At 55.1% G+C, this 17,509-nt stretch overlaps 1 protein-coding gene and 1 long non-coding RNA gene across 2 annotated transcripts; one reads left to right on the forward strand and one right to left on the reverse strand.

Annotated features, from left to right (window-relative positions):
• Positions 1-550: 550 nt before the first annotated feature.
• LOC140698843 (uncharacterized) lies at positions 551-8,332 on the forward strand. Its single transcript, XR_012076837.1, has 3 exons — positions 551-696; positions 5,634-5,750; positions 7,451-8,332. It is a non-coding gene; the product is annotated as an uncharacterized lncRNA (long non-coding RNA).
• On the reverse strand, positions 8,320-17,509 carry C10H11orf24 (chromosome 10 C11orf24 homolog). The gene is made up of 4 exons (XM_006210767.4): positions 17,351-17,509; positions 14,139-14,336; positions 10,433-10,606; positions 8,320-9,710 (listed from the first exon to the last, which is right to left on the reverse strand). Exons 3-4 carry the CDS (start codon positions 10,506-10,508, stop codon positions 8,590-8,592), a joined length of 1,197 nt encoding a protein of 398 aa, XP_006210829.2. The 5' UTR covers positions 10,509-10,606; positions 14,139-14,336; positions 17,351-17,509; the 3' UTR covers positions 8,320-8,589.

Below are 17,509 nucleotides of genomic sequence, written 5' to 3' on the forward strand. Positions count from 1 at the left end.
GGCAAAGGGAACCACCAGAAATCCTTAAGCTCACAGATGTTTCTTTCTTCCTGAAGAACTCTAGACTTCGCTCAAATATTAATATTTATCTCCTCTCTGGAGGAGATGCTTACAATTCTTTAGTCATTTTTTGTTAATCCTGGAATACATTTTCTCTCCAAAAAAATAAAACTTTACTTCCTTACTTCTCCCCATCCCCTGCAAATAATTCTTGTCCCTCTCCTTCTATTATTAAGAGTGTGGTGCATCTTCTTCCAGAACTTTCCCTATTCTTTCACTTATATGTGTATGTTTCTTTATTTAGAAATAACATATAATGTAAGCAGTATGCTGGACAGACTAAGGTGACCCCTGTGGCCCCAGCCCCCTGTATTCATAACCTCGTGTATTCCCCGCCCCCCACCCCGAGGATGGGCAGGACCTGTGACTTGCCTCCTCTAAGCAGCAGAATGCAGCCGAGGTGACAGGGGTGCACGTGATCACATCTAAGTTGTTATGCAACGTACAATTGTGATGTCACACAAAATGGCAGAAGAGGAAGCTCCGCGAGTTGACCTTCCACTGAAGCAAAGATGGAGCACGAGATAGTGACTGGAACCAACCGTTCTGGAACTCTGGAGCCTGACTGAAACTGATTGACCAGTGGATCAACTCAGAGGAAAAATGCCTAACGAGGAGAAAAGCTACTGATCTTTGGTAGGAAAGAGCACGTGCTAACCAGCTACCACCTCCCGCCCCCCAGCTCTGCCACAGCTGCGGGGACAGTGGCCCGTGTTCCTAGAGTGGCTGCTGGTGGCAGGCTGGGTAGTAGGGTTCTTGTTCTCTAGAAATCGAGGGTTGTTCATTTTGGTTGGCCTGGCAGTGCTTCGAGGGGCCAGTAATGACGCTTACCTTGGTCCCAGCCTTCTCAGCTGCAGCAGCCTCCCCTGGTAGGATCTAGGATCTAGGGGAGATTTAAAGAGTCAGAACTTTTATTTATTTTTTGGGGAGCCAGACATTGAAGGAAAGCTTTGCCAGGTCACTGGCTAACCACCAATTTAATGGAACAGAAGCTTCCATGACCATGCACAAGGAACACACACTTTGCAAGAATATTTGGAAAAGTCACAAATGGACTGTTCTAGCCCTCACCAAACAAAATCCTGCAATCCCTGAGGAGTTATGAGAATCAGATGTGTAGAGTTACTACATTATAATTTTCATAATGTCCAGTTCGCAACTAAAATTACAAAATAAATAAACAGGAAAGTATGGCCCATTCATAGGAAATAAAATTGATTACATCCCTGAGGAAGCCTAGACATTGAACTTGCCAGCAAGCATGCAGCTCCCTCCCCAGGTGAGCCTCTGATGAGCACGCACCCCTGGCCGACACTTGATTAAAGCCCTGAGACCCTGAAGCAGAAGGCCCAGCTGAGCCATGCCCAGATTCCTGACTCGCAGGCACTGCGATTACAAACCTGTGTGATTTCTAACCGCAGCGATATGTGCTGGAGAAACAGGCCATCCCACAACGCAGCAGAATGGTGCTGCACCACCGGCGACTGTTCCTTGTTTTGCTCGGCCTTGGGTAACTTTTGATTCTGTTACGGATAACTCTAGCTTCTTCTTTTTAAAGACTGTCTAGAGCATTTGCAGTTTCCACCATTACAAAGGACACTGCGAAAGATGCTCTGATGCGTGTCTCGTGTGTGCTCCTGTAGGGCAGACACTGAGACGTGTGACTGCGTCTATAGTTTTTTTAACATTTAAAAAAAATTTTTTTTTCTTAGTGGAGGTTCTGGGGAATTTAACCCAGGACCTCGTGCATGCTGAGCATGCATTCTATCACTGAGCTATAGTTTTAATACCTCTGTTAATTGCCCTGCAAAGGCTCTGAAGCAGGGCCTGGGGCATCCACTTCTCCCTTACCCTAGATTGCCTGTCACTGTCCTCCATCTGAATTCCCCTCCAGCCTACAACTCCTTGAGGGCAGGAAGCACATCCTTTGACTCTTTGTGCCCCAGAGCTCAGCCCAGAGCCTGGCATGTGGACTAGCCTGGCACGAAGGGCTCTCTTGTCTGTCCAAACCCCTTTCTTTTGTTTTTATTTATTTATTCTTTTTACATTAAAGAAATTCTTTTTGGCAGGGGAGGTAATTAGGTTTGCTTATTTATTTTTAGAGGGACTGGGGATTGAACCCAGGACCTTGTGTATGCTAAGCACACACTCTACCACTTGAGCTATACCCTCTCCCTGCTCTGAACCCTTTTCTGAACAGCTGGGCGGCACCCACAGCCCACCGGGGACAGCTCCCTGGCTTGGACCCCAGGAGACCCTGGGAGTTGGACACTGCAGCTTACGCAGGCCACAGCTGGTGCCAAGGTTACAAGCCAGAGCCCCCGGAGAAAGCAGACCCGAAGTCTGGGAGAGGCGGGGGCCCTGCAGAGACTTGGCTGTGAGGAGGAAGCAGGAAAGGCGTGAGGGCGCAGCTGCCCTGAGTTCCGGCTCATCTGTCTTTGCAGAAGATCCCGAGGTTTCCGTTCCTTGCCATCAAAGGTTGCCTGAGTCAAAGTGCTGCCTGGGGCTGATAGGATAAAGTGGATTGTTCTCAGGGGTTCTCAGAGAAGCCAGGCTAGGGGTCTCCCAGAGATTCCAGAGGAAGGCCAGAGGTGGGCGGGATCTTCCTGTGCCAGGCACTTCCAGGTTCAGGGACCCGGGCCTCGTGCCTTGGGCCTGCCCCCCTGGAGCCACCCTGACGGCTCCTCTCAGCTCACCTCCATCCTCGGCCTCCTTCCCTCGCGCGGGGCCCTGGCATACCGGGTACCTCCGTCTGCAGTCAGCGAGGTGGGACGAAGCCCCTGCCGCATGCTCTGCTCACGGGGCACAGAGAGCTTGTTCACTGAGAAGAAAGGATGCCCCAGTCATCTAGTCCATGTTCAGGCCCTGGGCTGAGCTCTGGGGCACAAAGAGTCAAAGATTCACCAGCAGAGCTGGTGCTTTAGGTCACTCCAGTGGTGAGGGTGTGGGCTTTGGAGCCAGGTGAACTGGACAAAAGGCCTGGCTCAACCCTTACCTGTGTGTGGCCTTGGGCAAGGAACCTAACCTCCCCGTGCCCTCAGTCTCCCCACCTGCAAATGGGCATAATAGGGGTTCCCACCACGTGGGGAGGCAGCGAAGCACTGGTCTGTGTGCTGAGTCCCTCCCCTGTGCCCCCTTTGACTCAGCTCCTGCTAACCCTCCTTCCTCCCCTCATCAACAGTCTCTCTCTCTCCACTGGCTCATTCTCATCAACAGCTCAACATGCCCGAGATGCTAGTTTATAAGAATTCTTCTTGGTCCCTCGTCCACCTCCACCCACTGCTGGGCTCCACCTCATCCCCCCAAAAATCTGTTGAGATGGTTGCCTTGGTCACTGCCCACGTGCTCACCTGCCTGCCTTCCTCAGCCCTCCGCCACCGGACTTGGCTGGGGCCACCCTCATGAGGCAACCTGGGACATCCTGGGACGAGCGGTCCCTCCTCTGTCCCTTTCCTTCCTGACTGACTCAGTTGTCCCCTGCTCCCTCTTGAAACAGCCTCTTTTCTCAGCCTCTTTTGGTGGAAGAAGATGTGCTTTCTCTCTCTCCCCTGCGAGACCTCTGAGAGCTGGGGGCTCCCGCGCCAGCCTGGTCTCCTCTCCTGCCCCTGACCATCTCTGCGCTGGTGGCTCCTGATTTCCCTCCCCCATGGGGACCTCTCTGAACTTCAGACTGGCATCCCACATCCTCCTGACGCCTAACAGACATCTCGGCCTTTACACATCCACAGAAGGACTCCTGATTTCCTGCCCACCACCCACCGCCCCGGTCCTCCCGTGTCCTTGAGCCTCATACAAGAGCGTGGAAACCAGGGTGACATCCCTGGGGGTAAATCGGGCTCTGCCCCCCACTGGCTGTGTGACACTGGGCAGGTTCACTAAAGCCCCCAGCCTCAGTTGCCCCTCTGTGATCTGGGGGATGGTGATAAGGAGGGCATTGTCTCACAGGGTCATGGATGAAAGGATAAAATGAATCAAGGAGTAAGGCACTGAGAGTCAGGAAATGACATCATCGCCATCCCAGGTCATCAAGACACAAACTCAGGGGTCACCCTGGCTTCCACTTTGTGCATGTGGGGTGTGTGTAAGGAAACAGTGGCAGTCCCACTGACTCAGCTTCCAAAACATGTCCCCAGGTTCATGGGCATCTGTCTCTCCATCTGTGAACACACCCTGGTCCAGCCGCGTCTTGGCTCCCTGGGGCAGCGGAGCAGCCCCCCAGCCTCCCATGTGCACTGCCCCCAATTCACTCTCCAACCAGAGCGATCTTTCGCTTGAGAGACTTAAATCAAACTCTACCTCTCCTTTCCTTTCTCTCCTTCTAACTTTTTATTATGGAAACTGCCAGGCACACACAGAGAGGAGAATGACAGGTGATGAACCCAGCAACCATCTTCCATTTTCAGCAATACTGTAGTGTGTCTGCCCCCCACTCCCCCGTGCACCCCACACAGCACATCACCTCATGTCCAAATACTCCAGTCAACAGAGTAATTTTTAAGCCCATTCAGATGACATTATTCCTCTGTTAAGAAACCTTCCTAGGCCTCTACCTCCTCGGCCTGACCCTGACCGGTCCCCTCCCGCTCCACCTCCCCTTGCCTGCTTTCTGTTCCTTGTCCTGGGGCTCTGCTCTCTGTCTGCCTGGGTCCCCCATTTCCCTGACTTTTCATGAATGCCTCCCACTGGCCACGTATGTTCTCAGTTCACCTGTTTGGATTTTTTCCCTAATAACGGTGAGAAGCCAGTGGAGGGGATCCAGGCTGGGGCGTGTCATGGCCTGGCTTCTGTAGGGGGATGAGTTGGGTGGCGGCAGGACAGTTAAATAAGATGAGAGTTACAAGGCACTTAGACCTGATAAGTGAGTAAGTGATAACTGATAAGTGAGTAAATGCTCAAAAAATATTAGCTATTATCAGTCCCTGTGCTGGAAAAATCTTGGTCCCTTTTTTTAAGCAAAGTTGTCAGCATAAAAATGTTGAGTGTAAGCACGCTTGCCCCAGGCAACCCAGCTGGAGGGGTTCCGGGATGGAAGCCCACGGGCGCATATGGGCGTTTACTGCTTGCTCCCTGAACTCCTGGCTTCCCTTTGTTGGGGGGACGGTTACAGGCACAAATGACATAATTCCAGGGAGAGCATTCCTTCCCACAGTAGAGGAGACCGGTCTAGGCGCAGTAAGTGGGCGAATTCCTCTGGTGTGCGGTGGTCTGAAAGGCGTCCCGGTGCTAGGGTTGCTGGGCTGGGGGGGGGTCCCCTCGCCCCGGAGCAAAAGTTGGGGGGCTGGTGAAGGGAGGAAGGCATCCAATGTCTCTGGCCAGGGCCAGTACCCAGGGCGAAGGAGGAAGACTTGGCCACCAGGGGGAGCCCTTGGACTTTGCCAGTCTGAGGATGCAGGGCTGCCCCAGGAGAAAAACTTGCTTGGACAGTGACCTTGGGCAAATGACTTGGACTTCCGGTGCCTTGGGTTCCTCACTGTGAAGGGAAGAAAGCCTCTTTTGGAGCCAAGCCCAGAATGTGGCTCCCTGTTCACCTTGGCCTCTGGCACTTTCCCCTCAGACTCTCCTCCTTACAACAGGGACCTGCCCCTCCTGCGTGCTGGTGTCGCTCTGGGCACTGAACCTGCCACAGCCCCTGCCGCTGGAGAAGGAGGCTGAGTCCCCTCTGCCGCAGCCTCGCCTGAGCATCCCAGCAGGTCAGGTTCTTCCCCTGTGCACCCTCTCACTTCCTCATTGCTTCTTGCTCTCACCCACACCCAGTGAGCTGTTGGGGGGCAGCTTCATCTCTGAATCCCCAGTTGGTTGACAGTCAGTGGGCGCTGAATGGGCCTGCTGAGCTGGGGCCCACCCGCCTGGCCCCCTGTGGCCTGGTGGCCTCCAAGGCCGGGAGGGCCTGGGGCTCAGACATGTCGCCCTCCTAGACTCGCCCAGGCCTGCTGGGAGGGGCCCTCCGTGGTCTCCAACTCCTGCGAGTTTCTTGAGACTGGCTCCTTCCCTCCAGCTCTGCTCAGCCAGGATCCTCTAAAAGGTTTGCCCTGGCCTAGAACACTGGGAGGAGCAGTTTGTTCTTTATCCTCGGACTGGCCGTTGGCAGGGAAAGCTGTGGTCATGTTTGAATTCAGAGGGGCCCTGGCTGCAGGGTGGAGCACAGCTGGGCAGTTGGTGGCAGGACCCCAGGCAGGGTGGCGGGGAAGGGGGTCCACGCTGGGGGGAGGCCCACTAATAGGAATAGTTAGGATGGTCAGTTGGACTCAAGGATGATGCACCAATTTCTGGCTTAGATAAGCAGCGATGCCTTTGGTTTTAGGAAGAACCCCGAGGACCAAACACATTCCCAGGGGCCCATGCTGAGCTTGGCCTTGCATGTCACAAATCTGTGGCCCCCAATGGAGACAAAATTACAGTGGATGGTTGGAACAGGACCCTCAAGGAGGGAGGGAGGGCACAACCAATCCTAGGGACGAAAGGACTTGGAGTCCTGTCTGACGCAGAGCGACAGGCAGGCCCTGTGACACCCTGCCCTCATTCCTTGGAGGTAGGGGTGCCAGGCAGAGGCCCCTGGTCACAGGCTAAGGATGAAAGCCAGCCCTGTGGGTTGCCCCTTGTCCTATGTCCCTGGAAAGGAACAAGGCACTCAGTGTGCTGTAGCTCACGTGGGCCTGGGCTCTGCCTCTGTTGGGGAGCCCGTCTTTGACAGGTCGTTGGGGTGATGCAGGCAGAGGAAAGGCATTCCTTAAAGCCTCCAAATTCTCTGCCCTGATGTGCAGAGCTGCCTGGCAGCAGGTGGCTTCTCAGACTCCAGGACAGAGCTGCAGGCTGGCCTGGAGCTCAGATCAGTGAGACTGACACCTTCCCAGCCACGGTCAGCGCCAGCACCTGTGGTCACACAACAGAGGGGCTCAGGTGTGTGACGGGTCCGCAAGGGAAGGGAGAAACACAGGTGCACAGGCTGGTTGAAGCCCAGCTGTCAGGATGCACAGCACAACTCAGAGACAGGTGGAGGTTTTCGGGCAGGCAAAGGGGGCTGCTGGGCCCACTGGGCCGACCAGTGAGAAAAGATGGGCCGGGGACCCCAAATGGAGCTGGAAGATGGGTGAGGACTGTTCTCTGCTCCCTACTCTGTATGTTTCTCCACTCTTGACTCATGTTATTTCGACCGGTTTGGGAGTTTACTTTGTTTTTTATTACAAGCCATTTGAAATCCTTTTTTGGAGGCCGAATTTAAATAGAACCTGGACGTCTGCAGTGGGGAAACTGGGGACTCCAGAAAACAACGGTCTCCTCCTTGGGGTTCGGAGCAGTTGAGAAGTAAGAGTCAGCTCCCCTCCCCTAATCAGGCCAGGCACCGCACCCCCCAGGGCCACGACACATGTGATTCTGTCTCCCCATTCCACAGGTGAAGAGTCTGAGTCCAGAACAGTCCGCACTTGTTCCAGGCCCCACAGTTCGCCGCCGCAGACCTGGCCTGAGAACCCAGCCTCAGGCGGGGTGGTTGTAAAAGACAGTGGTTAAAGCAAGAGCTGAACTCCAGAACTGGGTTTAACCCTGACACTGGCCCTCAGTGGGAGTCTCCTATGTGTCTCAGCCCCGCTTTTAAAGTTGGGTCACACCACTGATCTCCTGGGGTCGGGGGTTGGGGGGCTGAATGAGTTATGTGCATTAAGCGCCAAAGATAGCGCCTGGCACAGGACAAGCACGTGGTGTCAGCTTTGAGGGCTGCTGGGGATGTGAGGCCTGGAACGTGGGGCAATCGTCCTGCTGAGGAGGGGTCCCTGGGCTCACTCGGCCTTGGGGCTTCCCCGGGTTCCAGGGTGACCTGGGGCAAGGTGCTAGTGATAAGTGTCCTACCGCACGCACGAGGCCAGTGCACAAAGTGAGGTGTGCGGGGTCCCTATGAGCCTGGTCCGGGCAGATCCCGGCGACCTGGCTACGCCGTGCAGCCCACGTGAGTGGTTTACAGGCTGTGTTCGCTCTCTCGTGTCCAAACCAGGCTCCCGCGTTAGCCACCTACTAGTCCAGAAAAAGGAGGCTTAGAGGAAAGGGCCCCTTCTCCACATGGCGCCAGAGCCCCTCAAAGGCTGGAGCTCCTCCTGCCCAGTGTCCAGCAGGTTTGGGCCTAAGAGCAGAACCCAGGAGAGTGGCAGAGAAGTGGCAGACCTCCTGTTAAAGTAAACGTTTATGAAAACACACCCTGGGACATGCATCTCGAAAAGGCACCCCTGGGTGCGATGGGGGTTGTGCCCACACAAATGGGGAGACACAGGCTGAGCAGAAAGAGTCATTGCTTTAATTCAGGTCAGGACCCACACCCCCTCTCCACTCCACGGCGGAATCCCTGCCTGCTCGTCGACACGATCGTTACAAAAATAAATATGAAAAAAGCGGCAACTCTTTAGGGATCGTGGAATTAATCTGACAGCAATTAAATGTGTTTAAGCATCTGGCACGTCTCCTAAATTGCACCAAAAGAATCTGGAAGCACTTGGTTGGGTCTCAGAGGCAAAATGGAAGGAGGGGAAGGGCTCGGCCCCGGCCTCACATCTCCGAGTCGGCGTACATGCCGTTGATGAGATAGTCCACCTGCGTGTAGTCCTTCTTCCTGTAGCTCTCGTAGGCTTGCAGGGCGAAGAGAACCAGGACCGTGATGAAGAGTGTGACCCCGAGCAAGAGCACCGCCAGGAGAAAACTTTTGTTCACCAAGGACTGGGCCAGGGGCTCGGTGGAGACCACCAGGTACCTGCCTTGTGTGCTGAGCGGGCCCACATCGGTGGCTGACACCTTGGAGTCCCCTGAGCTCCCGGGGGTCAGCCCCAGGGAAGCAGTACCAGGTGTGGTTTCTGGCTCAACCTGCTCCGGGGTCTGAGTCGTGCCCGGCTCCCTGGGCCCCGGCGTGGTTCCAGCAGGGCTTGGCCGTGTCGTGGGGGTCGTGGCCTCTACCTCGGGGGCCAGGCTGGTGTGAGATGCAGGTGCTGGCACTGTGCTGGCAGCTGGCTTGGGCGCCTTGGTGGTGGCCCCCGCTGTCGTGGACCCAGAAGCCAAGGAAGGGGAGGTGGGCTCTGGGGTTGCATTTGGGAGGGTGGGTGCAGGCCTACCTCCTGGGTCAGCCCCAGTCTGGGCCGTGGGCGTCTGGACAGTGGGCCCTTGTGTGGACACATTAAGTGCTTGGGGACTTGGGGGTGCAGGGCTGGCTGTGGAGTGGCCGGGTGTGTGCCCAGGCCTCTCTGTGCTCGGAGGCGTGCTTGCACTTGCCAAGGCTGAAGCAGTGGTTTGAGCACCCGTGGTCGGTGTGGGCGTTGTGGAAGTTGGCGATGTGCTTGGCAACATGCTGCCGCCGGGAGCCCGAGTGTGGGGTGTGCTGTGGGCGTCACTGGAGGTCGGGGTCTGTGACGCCGGGGCGGGTGGCGTGGGCGGCCTGGAGGAGGCTCCGTCCGGGGTCTTTCTCATTGCTGCTGAAGTGGCCGTGTCTGTCCTGTGTGTTCTCCCTGCTGTGACCACGGCAGAGGTGGGGTCACCTACCCAAGTCCCTCTGGTCAATGTGATGGGAGACGATGTCACCAAAGTCATTCTTTCAGTCGTTTTATCAAAGACTCTTGTAATCATTTCCTCGGATGAAGTTTTCACTGAATTATTCCGGGTCTCGTTGGGGACTGAGTGCCCTTAGAGTCAGAAAAGGGAGAAAAAGAAACGCTCACTTTCCATCCTGTGCAGGTGGATTACTCAGAGATCGTCTTACTTTGCGGCCCGTGGGGCTGGCCCGGGCAGCTGTGTGGGGCCGTTCTTCTCAGCCCAGCGAGAATAAAGGGGGTGATGGGAGAACACGCTCCCCTCTCATCTCCTCACTGCACACGTCTGGTCTGCGGCCCCTCAGAGAGGCACTTGGCACTCTGATTTAAAAACTCCTCTGCCCTTTCTGAACCCCAAGCCCATTGAAGGCTTAAGAGCTTCACTCTTTGATCCAATTCCCAAAACATCAGACAAAGTCTCACATTACAGGTGTGATTCACCATTAAAAGAAGCCACCAAACACACACCCAGGTTTACAAAGCAGATAAATCATTGCCCAGATATTCACACCATACAAGAATTCTTGGCTTTAGGAAGGGACTCACAGCAGGATTCCTGGAGATGGACACTGCCTGGCACTGAGTAGAAGTGCAATTAAATATCTGACGTATGAATGGACAAGCTCCACAGTGAAGATTAGGTTCATGGGAGAAATGAAACTTGGCAGGGCCAAACAAGTACCCTCTTGGGGCTCAGAGGCCGAGTCCCTGGTGGCCCTGGAGGAGCTTGGCCTCACAACCCCTCCCAGCTCTGCACCCGGGAGCGCCAGGGCTCCTGCAGGCCTTTCCAGCAGTCACACAGCCTTCTTACTTACGGGGCTGCGGGGGCACCACCTGACTTTCAGATAAGGGCCAGGAGGAAATCCAAAGGAGCACGAGGGCTGTCCACATCTTGCAGGTGAGCCCGGAGCAGGGCTGGGCAGTCCCCGAGGCTCCCAGCCGGCCGGTCCTCAGGCTGCTAACGGTTCCCTGCTACTTGGCCGAGGGATCTGTGATCAAGAAGGCGTTTGGTCAGTAACACACGGCCTCGCCTGGAGCACTGTACCGGATGTGGAGAGCTCTCGCAGGGCCCAGGGTGCAAACCAAGCCAAGTGTTTCCACCGGGACCCAGCGCTCAAGAACAGCCCAACACATCTCAGCTACGTGTCCTGTGATCCGCCCAGTGCCTGACCCAATTTTACCACGCGTCTCACTATACCACCCCAGAATTCAGAGTTTGAAAGAGAAGCAGAGGGAGGGCCAAGACTTGGCCGCATTCACGAGGTCACGGCCTTCCAATCACTGAGATCTGCCAAGTCTTCCTCCTTAACTTCTCCCGGGGCCTGAAGGACCCAACCAGGCCCAGTGCACTTCTCTGCACCCTGTGACGGCTGACCACGTGGAGAGGTGCCACTGAGCCCGCCACCACGTGGAGAGGTGCCGCTAAGCCCACCAGCCTCGTCATCCCTGATCCACCCCCATCCACCCAGCACCCAGCACCCAGCCACCACCCACTCATCCAGTGCTCCCCGAGTGCCTGCTCATGTGCCACGCAGTGCGCTTAGGACGAGAAGATGAAAGCTACACAGCTCCCTCCCCCAGGGAGCCTGCATCCAGCGGGAGACGCAGAAAAGAGGTCACTGCAGCCAGTGCAAGCGCTGAGCCGAGGCATGACTCAGTGCTGGGAAGCCGGGGGAGATGGCATCTGGGCAGGCCTTGAGGGTAAGCTGGAGGCTGGTCCTCTGTGAGGAGGCCCCAAAGGTGGGTGGGAGATGACAGGGTGCTGCAGGGGCCCAGAGGAGGCACTGAATTCAGCTGACAGGCGGTTGGAGGTGGGGTTCCAGGGATGGTTCCTGGGCTGCATTCTGACAGATGGATGGGGTCTACCTGGTGGGGAAGGGGGTGGGGAGGCCAGGAGAGAGCAGCAGACGACAGCAGCAGGGCCAGGAGCCAGTGCAGAGAGAACTGGGATTAAATCAGAGAGAGGCGGGCTGCCAAGGGGCAGCTGGATTTTGGTGGTGGGGATGGGAGCCCCTCCAGGCCCGAGGCAGAACTGTGACAAGTGCATGAAGGTGTTCCAGCGAGGGGGCCGGCATGAGGGGCCCAGTGAGGAGGCAGCTGGGGGGTGACACAGGCAGGAGGGGACAAGGCCCCAGGAGGCTGAGAGACTTAGAAAGGGGGTCACACAGTGAGACAGAGGGCGAGCTGAGAGGACCTGATCACAGAAGCCCTGCTGTCTCTGAGAGTGACAGTGTGACTGCAGAAACTTCCAGAGATGCCACCACAGCGGAGCCTCACCAGGATGAGGCCTGGGTCCAGCCAAAACTGGCCTCCCAAGTGCACAGGGGTCTCCCCACACTGACCCTGGGTGTCTCCCACATGCCGGCAGGCTGGGGGCCCTCGCCACAGGGGAGCCGTGGGGCCAGGTGGCCTCAAGTGTCCCATCACTTCATGCCCTGCTGGTCCTGGGTGTGCCCTGATCCTGTCCTCAGCCCCACCTGTGGGGCCCAGGCCCTCCCTGAACAACGACCCAGCCTAAACACTCGTGATCCGTGACCAAGCTCCCCAGGCACACTGGCAGCTTGAGGGCAGGCGACAAGATGGGGCTTCCGAGGTGCCTCCAGAATCAGTCCTTCCTGAAGACACCGAGGCCCTCGGTGTTTCCACCTGCCCTCGTTGAGAAGCTCTTGAGTTCCATTGGACGTCTTGGAAGGGAGCCTTCAAGTGGCTCTGAATGAACCGCCCTGACCGGCTCCTTCCCCGGCACGGACACTAACCGCTGCCCTCCACGGCCCTGCCACCAGGCCGGCTCCCGCTGACCAGGGCCGGCTTGCTGGCTTCCCAGCCCTGAGGGTCACCTTCAAGCACTCCCATCCTGGTCCTGCTCCATCTGCCACCCCACGGCTGCCAGAAAGGTCTCTGTAACCTGCAAAGCTGAGCCTGCTTCCACTGCTTAAACCCCTCACTGTCCCAGGGTGACTCCAAAGCTCCTTAACGTGGCCGAGGCGGCTTTCACAATCCGACCCCACTGGCCTCTCCCCGATGCTCCCAGCCCCTTTCCGCTGGACCTGTGAAATCCCAGTAGCTCCCAGCCTGGCACCCGGCTCAGCCTCAGCACCCCCACCCCACCAGGAGCACCTCCAGGCATGCTGGGAGCAACCCCAAAGCCCCTGCACAGCCTAAAGGGACATCTAGGGGTGGCTGTTGGCCTCCTGTGAGCAGCAGGGACTGCTGTAAAGTGGCCCCAAGATTGGAAAACCCCTTTGGGCACAAGCTCTGCTGGAGGCTGGCAGCCTCCCCAGTGCTCTGATCCTTCTCCGAGAGTCACTAACTCTAGTTCAGCCTCAGCTCCCCTTTCCTCCCACGCTGCCCATAAGGCCCATGGTGTCTTTCAGGCTTACAGAGGTTCCTTAGCCCTACAGACCACAGATTTGCGTCTGTTTTCTCGAGTGCAAAAGGCATTCTTTGTCCTGACAGAAGCAAGTGGGGGTGGGGTGGGCAGAGAAGAAACAGACCAATCTCATGAGAGGGAAGGACTGAAACAGGAGGTTCTGGCACCAAGAGCGAGCGCTCCCCACATCAGCTGAGGCTCATGCAGCTGGGCGCTCAGTCAATACATGGATTTACATGTTCTCTCTCGGGCCAGTCACGTTGACTGAACGCATTTAAAATGCCACCACCACTGAGCCCAGCGTGCTCCCTGAGTTTGAGCTCTGGTTCCGGGGTCTGCAGTGGGTCGGGGATGGGATGGGGCTTCCTGAATGCACCCCAGGCCTTAGGGCCTTCCGCTGCCCCCTCACTAAAACCCCTAGGGCAGGGTCAGCAAACTTTGTTCTGTAAAGAGCTAGATAGCAGATATTTTAGAGTTTGTGAGCCAGATGGTCTCTGCCCCAGCTACTCAAGTCTGCACAAACAGCTCCGGACCACAGGCACATGATGGGTGTGGCTGTCCCGATAAAACTTTATTTACAGAGATGGGCAGCAGGCGGGACTTGGTCCACAGGCCGTAGTCTGTCAGCCCCTCCTCTGGGCTTTAGCGAACCTCGGAGCTGATGCTCCAGCTAAGGCAGGAGGAACTGATTCAAGGCACCAAATGGGTTTCCTTCTTCCTCTCCCTGGGGCAGACACAGACCGTCTCATTCCCAGTCCTGGGACACCTTCTCGTCAGTCTCCCCCTGGGGCGCCTTCTGCTATGAGGCACCCCCTCCACCCCCTGCATCCGTGAGATGCAGCACCCCAGCCTGTGCAGCAAGGGCTCTCACAGTGTCACGACAAGAGGCCCAGAGAGAACCTCACAGAAACAGAAGAGGGCCTGGAGGACCACACGGTTCCCCCCCGCCACCAGTCCACCAGAGAAGGCAGAACCTCTGACAGTGAAATGCCACAGACCAGGCTCTCCTGGTCCCTGGAAGGCTCAGCCCTTTGATGTCCACTGTCTTTCCTTTGTCACCCTGACCATGCAAAGCCCCCTCTGGGCCCTCTCCAGGCTCACTGTCCTGTCACTGGGCAGGAGGCTTTGCCCGCAGGGCCTTGGACACTCACCAGAGGCAGGTGCTCAGGGTGCACCCCCAGGCTGGGCCATCTTCCTTGGAGAGCTGTGGGCTTGGCACCGTGTGCTTGCCGGGCGAGGTATGGCTTTGCAGGAGGCGAGGGCAGCTTTGAGGGGCACTCCCTGGCCATGGCACGCTTTGTGGCACATACGGGACGCAGGCAGATGCTCCACTCTGCTAACAGATGCATCTAGGGTTTGAAAAAGAGTAAACACTCTTGAGGAAAAGCAGTGGAGGGGTGGAAATCCAGTGAGGAGGAGGCACGAAATGACAGCATTCACCAGATCATAATACTGGGAAAATGACAATGTGTATCAAGATTTTCAATGTCAAGACTTCTGATGTCCCATTTTCTACTGCTGGGATTTCTTCTAAGGAACCAATTGGATGGATGCCCAAAGATGCAGACCTACAATGGTTCATCACCATCATAACAGTAGAAAGTTGGAATGGTTACATAAAATATGGTCTCATCCATATGTAAAATGCTATGGCAGCTGTTGAAAAATATACCAACGTTCACATATTGACATGGGAAGAGGTGCAGCATGCATCATTAAGTGAAAAAACTAGGTCATAGAACAGCATCCACACCACGATCCTAGTTTTATTTATAAACATTCGTCGACAGGTTTGGAAAGATTTACATCAGAACGTGAATAATGGTAATCCCAGGAGAAGGAACTGACTGATGATTTCCATTTTCTACCTCGTATCATTTTTTTTTTTAACAAGCATGTATCACTTTTGGAAAACGCTTCTCAAAGGTTCCAATGAAAGAAAACAATGTCTGATGTTTAAGTACTGTGAACTAGCAGGAAGAAAGGCACAGAGGCATCTCACTTGATAGTTTTACACGTAGGGATGAATAATTTAGAGAAGCTGCATGATTGACATATCAGGAGATGTATTTTTCTAGGAGCCAAGCAAACTTTGGAGGAGTTCAGGAATACAGTTGTAATATAAAGATATTAACCAGCACAGATGACTCTCTCATTGATGAATATCTAATGTAAACCCAGGAGAAGATTAAAGAAACCCATCACCTCCTAGAGTGGCAGATATTAGCAGGTGGTGATGCCTGAGGACCACCACCAGCCTACTCCCTATCACAGACACCCACATGCACACACAGCCACACACACATACATGCACAGGCACACACGCATGCACACAGCTGCACATGCATGCACTCTGCCATGTATGTGTACAATCACATAGTTACATACATGAGATGAGTGTGCACATGGAACATCTCTCTAGAGCTATCTCAGGAGATGTCTGCTGGATTCCATGATTACTTATTCACTCAGCCAGTGCGGCCGGTGATCACTCCTATAGAACCAGGAATTGGCCACTGTGTAGAGTCAAGAACAGGCCCTTGCGCTGTGACATCATCACTCTGGTATGGTCCTGCCTCCACTTTCCAACAGCATTTTCTATATGTCAAGAATCCATGTGGAGACCTGTGCTAATCTTTCTAAGTTGGCTCACAATGGACAGACCATTAACAAGGCTTAGAGTAATAGTTTCCCTTGCAAACACTTTCATGAGCCTAAAATGAGGGTCTGGCCAGTTATTCTCATCTGGTGCAGGGAGACTGGGCAAATCAAAGTCTCAGACTATAGTCGGTGAAAAGTAAAGGGACCCTTGGGGCAAAAGGGTATAAGCAAGAAGGATTAAGTTAGTAGCAAGTGGGAGGGAAGATGGAAAAACAGGAGGTTAGACTGCTGCTGGGAGTTCCCCTTTGTCAGGGGTCAGCTCCCCAAAAGTTCTCCAGGGAAGGGGCAGCACCCCCATGAGTCAGGCAACACTCTATTAGAAAGGCACCCTCATATTGTAACTCTGGGCACCAATTTCATGGTCCTTTTCTGGTCCTTGACTTTGTGATGCCTTTTAACAACCCCTGTCTCCAATTTCTTGTGTCCCCAACATTGGCTTGATTGTTAACTCTTTTATGAAACTGATTGTTACATGCAGGGTGCTGTATGCAAGTTACATGAAATCAGACTCCAAATTGCTTATTTTTTCCTGGATTACACAGGTTCCTGGGTCCAACACAAGGGTTAGCCCCAACATTTCATCACACTAGCAACATTTATTGATCAGCAGCAACGTGCTCAGTAAGTCCTTACCCCAAGCTGGAGGAACTATACATACCAAGGAGTAGGGACTGCGGAAACAAATACAGGGCAAACCACAGATACTTGTTCTGACACGTCACCTGGCTGAACTTTGATATCAGAACCCAAGGAACACATGCTTGTGGTTCCGTGTATATAGACATTGTCCTGTGGTCCAAAGGATGTGTCTTTGTGGCAGGTGGGAACCTGGAGCACTAGATAGCATCTTAATTAAATTGCTTGCTTTCAGGTTTCTGGAAGTTTTTGTACCAGGTTAAAAGGCTAGGTCTTACTGGCAATGTGGGTAAATGTGATACCTCTGTCCATTAGCAAGTCTGCCGTATAAGCAGGAAATCTGTGTTGAGATTTTAGAGACGCTTCTTTCAGGGAGAAAAAAAAGTGATTAAAAGCAGATTTCTAAGTAGATATTTATGTCGTGGCACTGTGTGGGTGCTGACTCCTCATATTAGCCTAACACCTCATGGCACACACTAAGTAGCCACCTAGACTCACATGGGGGAGGTAGGCAGGTAGGTGGAAATGCACAACCCCCTCCCAGGGAGAGAGGGCCTGGGGGAGGCCTGGGCCGCCTAAAGGGCTAACTCTTTCTTTGAGGGTAACACTTCCTGGGGCCCAGCCTTGGCCCGGCAAGACCTTTTAGCTCCCCAGCCAGACGGGAGTGTCCCAACTTTCCCCTCCTCCGCTCCCAAACTGGACCAACCTGGGCCTCTTCTTCTCTGGTTTAGGATCCTCTTAAGCCCTCCTCCTGCCTTCTGCCTCTTGGGCTCCCAATCATGCTCCTTCCAAGTCTCGGTCCCCAGTTGACTCCTTCCTCTCCTATCTCTCACCTCCAATTCTCATCATCTTGCACTTGTGTCCCCATTCATCTTTCCTCTTGCCCCTTCCTCTGCCTCTCGCGCCCCCATGAACCCTCCTCCACCCCTCGTGCCCCCATGGACCTTCCTCTGCCTCTCGCGCCCCCATGCACCCCTCCTCCTGTCCCCCACTTCCCTCTCTCAGCCCCAAGCCAGTTCAGGCAGCCGTGACAACAGCTCCCCGGACCGTAGTTCGGGCCCCTTACCCGGGCGCGGCAGGCCGGCGGCGGGCCAGTGGCCCTCGGGCGCGCCCGCGGTCCGGCGTGGGGACGTGGCGGGCAGTGGAGGCGCGCGGATGCCAGCCGGGACTGCTCAGGGCAGCCGCCCCAGCTCGGGCCCCGCCCGGGCCGCCCCGGAGATGACGT

This window comes from Vicugna pacos, chromosome 10 (assembly GCF_048564905.1).
Source record: "Vicugna pacos chromosome 10, VicPac4, whole genome shotgun sequence".
NCBI classification, from domain to species: domain Eukaryota; kingdom Metazoa; phylum Chordata; class Mammalia; order Artiodactyla; family Camelidae; genus Vicugna; species Vicugna pacos.